Here is a 9,039-nt window from a genome sequence, read left to right as displayed (position 1 = left end):
ACCTAAACATCGCAAAAAATAAATGTTGTAACAATATCCACTTTTATCTAATTAACAGTAATAAATAACATACAGTTTATAGCCTAATCCCTTCATAAGAACATATTTGGGTGGTGATGATGAGGAGTACTTGCTGTGTGTGTCTGTCTGGGAACCACTGATTTATGACATGAAAATCCATCTCTGAACGGACTAGTACACTTAAGATATTTTTCGAGTTTCACTTAAAAAATAAACAAATCTTCATGGATCCAATGAATAAAATATTAATCAGTTTATTAACTTGAACAGATTCCGAAGAGCATTGAAAAAAGACAGTGAACAAGAGAGAGTTCTTTAGAACATTATATAATAATAAAATCCCCTTACATATTGACAAATAATGACAATACAATTAGATTATTATGTTTAGAATCATTTCACACTCTTTTTGTTGTGCCTTCAATTGTCATTGCACTTTCATTAATGTCAAATATTAAAGCAGTAAAATGATAAACTTATGAAATGTAGTCATGATGTCAGAATCGAAACAACTGGTTCTGATTTTCAAAGGAATTATGCAAGATGCAGTTTATATCTTGAGAAATCACTCACACAACCTAAGCGTCATATCTGCGAGGCTGTGCTGTACACCAGCCATTCTCCAACAGTGAGCACTGGGCTATAATTGGCTGCTTTTAGTGTCCACCATGACTTTTAACTGTCCTTATCTCAACATAAATAATGTGCCTATAAAAGTCAATCATCTACATGTTTATAATGAGACATGTTCAACAGCCATAAAAAAAGGTATTTTCTGTCCATTTTCCTGCTTTTCTTTCTGTGATGACAATAACATGCTGAAACTGCTCTCATTATGCTCTTGAAAACACCACAGAAAGCAGTGAGGGTAATATCTACAAACACCAGCAACAGCAACAAAAACTTAATGAAAATCAGCTATAAAAAGGGTTTATTATATCCATGTCTTTTTCACATTCCACTTGATTGTCTTTGCGTATATATATTTCTATTTGTATTTCCAAAAATGGAGATTTATCTTAGGAATAGGTAGTTGTTGTCCCACTGAGGAAATGTGGCTTGTTGGGTGTGAGTTCGGGAGAGCCAGGGTCAGAGTTAAGCCATCTTAAGTTCATCTTCTTTGCTCCGGCTGAACTGTTGAGTCGGCGTTTTGTGGATAATACACAGTCTTTTGTAAAACCGCAGCCCAAGTACCCTGTGTCCTTGTGAAGCTAAAGTATAGTCCAGGTGAGCTGTCACTTACAGAGCTAGAGTGTTACAGTACACAATGGCTAGCAGATTTGGTCAAGGTACTCAGGTGAAGAGCGCCTGGACACATCAGATACTGCAGTTTCTCCACAGCTCCAGAGTGGAGAGTAATGGTTGCAGGATGGAGAGAAGGCCAAAGTGAGCTGTGTGGTGTCTGTGTGGCAGTCCTGCTGGTCGCAGTTGCTCATGCTTGAGACAAAGCGCACCAGGAGTTCTGTGGGGCCATGGAGGTCGGGGTAAAGGGATAATCCTCATATTTAATGTCCACATGTCCTGATCCTGTGCTGTCTAACAGAGAAGCCACCTTCAGGGAAGAAAAATACATTTATACAAAATGAGAAAAGTTTATTGATTGAATAATCTTTATTCTTGTCTTCAAACCTTTTATTGCCGTTATATAAAGCAGACGGACTCATAAATCCTTTGATAAATACGTGTGATTATTAATGTCCATATCTATATCCAGAGATAATATCTAGAAATTAATACATTTATTTTGTTTAGTTTTTAACATTAATATTTTCCTCTTCTTTAGGTGAGGTTTTATGATGAGTAGTGGGTTTCCACCTCACCTGCACATGTTTTATTTTTAAAGTTGTGGAAAAAAAACAAAAAAAACAAAGCAGTAATAATCACATACACGATAAATGTAATAATGTCGAAGATTTTCATTTAAATAAATGTCTGTTTAGTCACCATCTATCGCCGAATGAGGCAACACAATGATGACTGAGCTTGTGGCCCTCTGATGAAAGACCTTGCATCGGTAGTCTTACAAAGTGTCTGTGATCTCACTCTCTGGGAAGTGAGATCCAAAAACACACCTGCAATTATAGCTTATCGAAAAACAACGAAACGGAGATCTTCGAGATTGTAACTTTAAATTAAAAAAGGTTAATTTAATGGGGGCACTTTACTGATTTTACACATAAAAGTCAAATTACTCATCATGTGGGGGACTACTCAGTCTGGCAAAACATCTGAATAATGTCTTTTGTGGCTGTGGAGGGAGCTCTCTGAAGTTATTGTGCCGCAAAATCAATTAATTCAAATAGATTAGAGCCAGGATTTTTAAAAAACATTGAGTTTGAAATGTTGGAATTTGAAGTAATTTTTGCAGTACTCTGAGATAGCGAGTGCTATTTATCAGCTAGAACTCTTTTCCACCTGCAATAACTATTTTCTTTAAAGAAATGGTGTTCAATCCTGAGAGCAACATGCCATTGCATACTATACACAGTATGTGTGGAAAGGAGGTTTACCTGAGAGGCAGATGTGACCGTCTGTCCGGCGTAGGGTGAAGGGGCCATGTTGGGTTCGCTCTTAATGGTTGAGGCATGTTCTGAGACTGACAGGGAGGTTGGGGAGCTGCTGTCAGAGTTAGTGGATCCTACACAAAAGACAGGACGGTCAAATGAGTTGTCAGATTGAACGAATAACTACTATTGTGAAATCTAAATCCACTTTTCAGAATGATTTGCGCTTCACGGAATCTGATTTCTGAAAAGATGTACCTCAAATTACTTTAATTATTGTAAAACATCATGAGATTTGTAATAGATGTCATCCATCTTCCCCAATTACTACACTCCTTGCCCCCTTTTTTTTCATCTGCCGGCACTACCTGGATGTGTGGATGTTTTATTCTTGGGCAGCTTGGGTTTGCGCTTCCTGGTCTGAATGCTCTCTTTCTTCATGGCCAGAGGTCTGGGCACCTGTAGGGAGTAGAGCAACACACATTAGTGTCGTGTACCTCCTCGTCTCTGATACACCATGAGGCCACAGTGTCATGACAACCCACACAAGCTCCCCTCCCACACTGCTGCTCTGATAACAATGACCACAATGCCCTTGGAGAGCTTTTACACTGCGCATATAATGAGCTGCTCCCTACTGTAGCAGAAGTCTGCTGGAGGAGCTGTTACACACACAGGGACATGAAAAGACTGGGCTTCAATAGGAGAAATTATAGGCCAAATAAAGACACAGATTGAAAGAGCTGGACCCTGTGGTGTGACCTACCCCGTGCAGTTTCATGTAGAGGCCGCAGGCGTTACACACAGGTTCTCCCTCAGCGTTGCGTCTCCACAGCGTGGTGGTGCTGGTGTGGCAGTTAGTGCAGCAAAGGCCGGCCCGGCGAGATGTGGTCTGCTGCAGGTGTAGAGGAGGGAGGAAAGACATTTGAATGAAAAAAAGTTTGACTTCTGTTGGCTGAAACCCAATGAGAAACCTCAGTGCGATCACAAATAGGCCAACAACTCACAGCTTTGTATCCTTGATCTATAGTTTGAGAAACCTGAGTTGTTCCTTTAGCTTTGAGAATGAATTGCAGGATGTCAGCGTGTGGTTTGGTACAACAATGATGAATTATCTCTCCACATGCAAAACATTCTAATAACTCATGTGTTGGACAACCTTTAAAGACAACATTAATCTTTGTTTTTCTCTCACACACATGGTGTGACTATCAGCTTAGTTTTGCACAACAAGAGTAACGCTGCTTTGGAGAGCCTGTCTAAAAACGGCTCGTCCAAGGGCAAGGTCACTGCAGGACAAATATAAAGAGGGAAAACAGTCCAGTGGTGGAGGGAGATGTTGGGCAACTCACAGCTGCTCCAGAGAGGCATGTTCCTGGGAAATGTACAGCCGGGGAAGCCTTGATACCCTCCCTCACCTGCCACACCACCACACAGCTTAATAAATGCTCTCTAACCACAGTTAGCATCAGCATTTTGCATTATCAATTTATATAACAACGTTGTTTTGCTTTCTAATTTGTGGGATTATTAAATGAAGCCCCATGACAAGTAAAAGTCCTGAATTAAAAACGTTCCTGAAGTAACTTTAGCTGATAAATATGAACAGATAAATATACCCGTGAAAAAAATTGGCTACAATATTCATTCATTATTTTTGTTTTGTTCTAAATTGTGTAAATTTAGTTTTCTTTTTCTTTTCCCTCTTTTCTTGTTATTGCTTGTTTTTCTCCTAAGGTTGAGTGCTTGTTCTCACACATTTTCACTATCTATTTTAGATCGTATGCTGCAATTATGTGTGATAAAATAAAAAGGTACAGATTATCATAACATTTTAATATTTAAGTAAAGTACAACTTATTAAACATTGCACTTGAGTAAATATACATATAGCCTACATTTTGTAAATGTCACATCAATATCCAAGAGTGTGTGGAGTGTATCTCCATCTCTCTGCGGGTCTCACCAGCCGTTTCTGTGGTTTGATGAGCGGCCTGTTGATGCCGTTCATCTTGTGGTACAGGCCGCAGGCGTTGCACAGGTAGTGTCCAGTGCCGTCCCTGCGCCACAGCGGCGTGGACACGGAGCCGCAGTTGACGCACTCCCTGCCCTCGTTGGACATGTCGTCAATCAGGTCTGAGCACCGGAGAAAGAACATAATGTGTTTTAGATTAAACCCGCGTTGTTTTTAGGGAACAGTTAAAATGACAACATCACCAGCGAGACCATTTACACAAATCACTATCTGACAGTGAAACTCGTGCAGAGAGCTGCCTGTGCCATTTACTTTATTTATTTCTCGCAAATATTCTGTGAGAGATTTTAATGATATTTCAGCTATTGCCGAGTATCTGTAATATATTTCTAAAAGTCTTATCAAACTCATTTACCATCTCCCTCCCTTTGTAATTGACTGTTCCTCCCGTGACAACATTCTGCCTCTGCGAGAGAAGACGTACATTCATAAAGAGGAATAAACAACATTCCTGTTTACGAGAACTTTTAAAAACCAACGGGGCATGGAGGGATGGGGGTTGAAGGAGGGGGAGGGGGGGTGTTCTGGTTACGCGCCAGTGCATGATGAATAGCCAGAGGAGGAATTTAAACCCCCTCCATTCCCTCTGTGATGAAGAGACATCAAACCCCCAGAATGAATGTATGGGGAGACAGACTGATGGAGGAATGAGGAGGGCGGGGCTCTGTGTTATCAGCCTGAAGGATCCAGGGGTCCCCTCCATCCATCACAGCTCTGACACACGACGGACTCCTGGCATTAATTGCCCAAATTCCTAATCCCTCAATTTAGAGAGCGATGAAGAGTTGAGGGGTCAGCATGAAGCTGCTGAGTCAGCCTTTCTTACTTTGAACTTGTGATTGTTTTTTATTAATTCAGAACAAAGAAAATACAGCACAAAATAAATGGTGGTTTGGGGAGCAAAAATAACCAGTGAGATTATTTCTAACTGTCTTTAAAAGGTTATAGAAATGTCATAGACATTACTTACACACTTCTAGTCAGTGGTGGACAGTAGCTAAGTACATTTACTGGGGTACTGTAAGCCCACTTAAGTACCATTTGAGGAACTTTACTTGAGCATTTCCTGTTACTTAATACTTCTACTCCATATTTTTACTCCTCAACATTTATCTAAGAACTGTAGTTACTTTAAAGATGTAATACAGATACGTTATCATGTTGCCTATTAGTATAGCTTAAGATACACTTTATTGATCCCTTGGACAAATACACAAGATACTCACAGTATAGTAAAATAAAAATAAAAGAAGAAGCTCCTCCTTTACCAGCTGTAACATTAAAGTGATGAACACATGAATGCATCCATAATTATAATCCAATAATATTATAAATATACTCTTCTGAAATGGGCCGTTCTGCAGAATGAGTACTTACTTTACTTTTCTGTACTTAAAGTAGACTATAGTTTGATGCTAATACTTTTACTTTAACATTTTGAATGCACAATAGAGTATTTCTACAATGTGGTATTACTCCTTAAACCATCGGAGTACTTCTATTCTGTACAGGAAGAAATGTGATAAGAATATTATAATGAACAGAAAATACTGAGTGATTTTCAGGAGCATTTCGGTGTGAAACTCCTCCATAGTTAATCAAAATTAGATTACATTAATTGTTCAAGTGTTCTAGAGAAGCCGTCTAAAGGCCCAAATAAACACAAAGTGCTGCATGAGGCTGTTAACAAACACTTCCGCCATCAGATCCATGTCTGACTCAAACTCTTCATCGTCAACTTCAAACGCTGCACTTAGTGAAGACATGCTGCAGGTAGAGTCTGATCCAGGTGGTAACTGCTCTGAGTGCTGTGTCGATGGCTCTCTTCACGCTCTTCTCTCTCCGTTGGATTGAATTAACATGTTAATTGATTATATTTAGAGCCTCTCTTTCTGAAGAATGTGTATTGTCTAAATGTGATATAGGATTGTTTGGCAGACTTTGATTCAATCTCGTCCTTCAGACCCCGTGACACAGCCATTACTGTTACAGACCTCTGTATCACCTCCTATAATAAATAACAAGCCGCGTCATATAACGTGGCTTTTTACAATCCCTAATAAACGAACGAACTGAAATGTTTAAGGGAGTGTGTCGAAATAACGAAAATAATACAAAGTAACAACAGAATATTAGGGATACAAGGTGTTATTAAAGCATATAATGTCCAGAAATGGGATTTCAATATTAATGCATTTTGCTGAGATTTTATTTTTAATCAAACAGCTATAATGGCTGGTACATTTTGAACGAAGACATGTGTTATACATGCCTACTATACTATTTAGTCTACAGTATTTGGATGAGAAGGCCCACAGGTGAGGGGATATAAATATTCCAAATGTTATTTTGCACTTTAAAATTAGAGATAATATCAAACTAAAATATCGGCAGTTCAATTTTAAGATATAAATAAGATTTAAATATTCATGACTAAATCAGCTGGTGATTGTATAAAAATAATATTTTTAGTGATTTAAAAAAAAGAAAAGCGCCTCTTTTCCTCAGACATTTGGTCTATTGATATGAGCTTCTTTCTTTTCAAAAGGATGATATTACATTTATTTATGGTCGCGATGTAGAAATTAGTTTTGGGGCCTTTTCTTACCCAAACTGGACCTTCTCCCCGACAGTCCATGCCGTCCCTGCAGACTTATCACCCCGCTTTCGAAGTGTCCTGGCGTCCAGGAGGACGTCGCCATCTCCGGGCTCATGTACGCGTAGGGGCTGGAATAGGAGCTTCCAACCGAGCGCATCAGCGCGCCCCCGTACTGATCCACCCTAGCGCCGTTTCCGAGAACCAGCGGGCTCTGGTAGGTCGCATCCCGGCCGGTGTTGCTGCTGACGGGCTGGCTGTGCGAGTACGAGAAGCCGTGCGGATGAGGGTGGGGGCTGCCGGGTGTATAAGAGGAGCAGTCCGTGGTGGTCTGGGGCCAGCCGTGATGCCCGCCGAGGCCGTGGGACTGGTGGGTCGAGTCGCAGGTCTGCAGGTAGGGAAGGGTGGGCAGCATGGCGGGGACTCTGGTGGTGGGGACGTAGACCGGAGAGCTGGCCGAGGGGTGGATGTAATTCCCGGTGTCATGTGCGTAAGGGGACTGGTTGGAGGACAATGCCAGGCTCGGATACATTTTCACAACTGTGTGGGTTGAAATGTAGGGATGATTTCTCAGGCTGCTCCCAGTCCTGTGGAGGTGCACTGTCCTCACGCTGTGCAGAATAATGTATATGTGCCTTTTTAAACAAATTATAGATTCCTGTCCTATGAAAGAAAGAAAGAGAGATTGTATAAACATGAGAGCAGGAGAAACAACTTAATTATCTGAATTGTATGATTTTGAGCCATTTTATCAGCAAGTTCTAAAATCCCAAACATCATTTGCATGAGGTAAACTAATGTTGGCATAAGTCACGCATGGAAATGAGCTCAGGAAAAAGTTCAACAATCATTCAGCACCATCAGTCGTATTTCACCTGTATCATAGTGATTGACATGTAATGGATTAAAATGACATTAACAGCCGCTCATATCTGTCCGCGCAGATAGAGCCGACTATCAGTGACCCCACATATCCTGCAGCTCCGCACTGCCTCATTAAATCATAACCATAACGGAAACCAAATCAAACAGCTCAACAGATAGCGAGCCCCGTTCCATATCTACCATGCATATATTTTCTATCAATAGTAACTGAAATCACATAAAAGGCTGATAATAGCGCTGATGAGGAACAGCATTTCTTTCCAAGGGCTCTCAGTGTATTATCTTACCAGATAAGGACGGTCGGGTGATAAAGCAGTCCGGTCCTGTAGACGTCCAAAACTGAGTAGTAGAGCGCAGCGGGAAAACGTTGTCACTCCACACAGACAGACGGATCAGGCAGCGCAGAGGAGCGTCTCCAAATATCTCTTGTTTTAACGCGTAAACGTTGCGCGTACTAAATGAAACCAAAGTTATTTTTTTGTTCCAGGACGACTGCAATGTTTCTCTTCCTGCCGCTATATCTGGAGATAGTTACTGTCGCTGATAATTGCTGATATGGGTGTGCTCCTATTCGCTCCCCTACTGGAAGATTTGTACGGGAGAAAAACACGTGACGCAGTCCGCTGCTCCGAGGTAGGCCTAGGTGGGAAGAGTGGGAAGGAGGGAGGGCGGTAGAGAGGCAGGGAAGGAGGTCCCCTGGGTGTCGGGGAGAGTAGAACCACATATCAGGGTTGAGGGGTGTAAAAGTACCAACTTTAATTGCATCTGCAACTTTTGATGGGTTTTAAATCTGTGATTAATTCGAAAGAAGGACGCCACATTGGAGATTTAATCTAGGATGAAGCCCAACAACCTTCAGGAGGCTCATTTTTATACTTGATTTAGGAAAAATGCGCTTTATGCATGAAATGATATGATGGAAATAATTTAGCACCATAGAGATATGTAAGGATAATATTTTAGATGGTGAACGCTGATGCTTGAATACGATGTGTCAT

At 40.9% G+C, this 9,039-nt stretch overlaps 1 protein-coding gene across 2 annotated transcripts; it reads right to left on the bottom strand.

The window, feature by feature from the left end:
* Positions 1-259: 259 nt before the first annotated feature.
* Positions 260-8,588, bottom strand: gata5 (GATA binding protein 5). 2 transcript variants are annotated; one of them, XM_029436077.1, is made up of 7 exons: positions 8,329-8,588; positions 7,169-7,819; positions 4,492-4,661; positions 3,292-3,420; positions 2,894-2,984; positions 2,532-2,659; positions 260-1,573 (listed from the first exon to the last, which is right to left on the bottom strand). In XM_029436077.1, the coding sequence occupies exons 2-7, from the start codon at positions 7,686-7,688 to the stop codon at positions 1,454-1,456; spliced, it is 1,158 nt and encodes a 385-aa protein (XP_029291937.1). In that variant the 5' UTR covers positions 7,689-7,819; positions 8,329-8,588; the 3' UTR covers positions 260-1,453. The 2 variants fall into 2 exon arrangements, with proteins under 2 accessions (XP_029291937.1, XP_029291938.1); XM_029436078.1 differs by having other exon boundaries at positions 7,169-7,814.
* Positions 8,589-9,039: the final 451 nt, after the last annotated feature.

The sequence above is a fragment of the Cottoperca gobio genome, chromosome 7, assembly GCF_900634415.1.
Source record: "Cottoperca gobio chromosome 7, fCotGob3.1, whole genome shotgun sequence".
In the NCBI taxonomy this organism is placed as follows: domain Eukaryota; kingdom Metazoa; phylum Chordata; class Actinopteri; order Perciformes; family Bovichtidae; genus Cottoperca; species Cottoperca gobio.
Note: the sequence above shows the minus strand (reverse complement) of the source record. Positions and strands in the feature narration are given on the sequence as shown.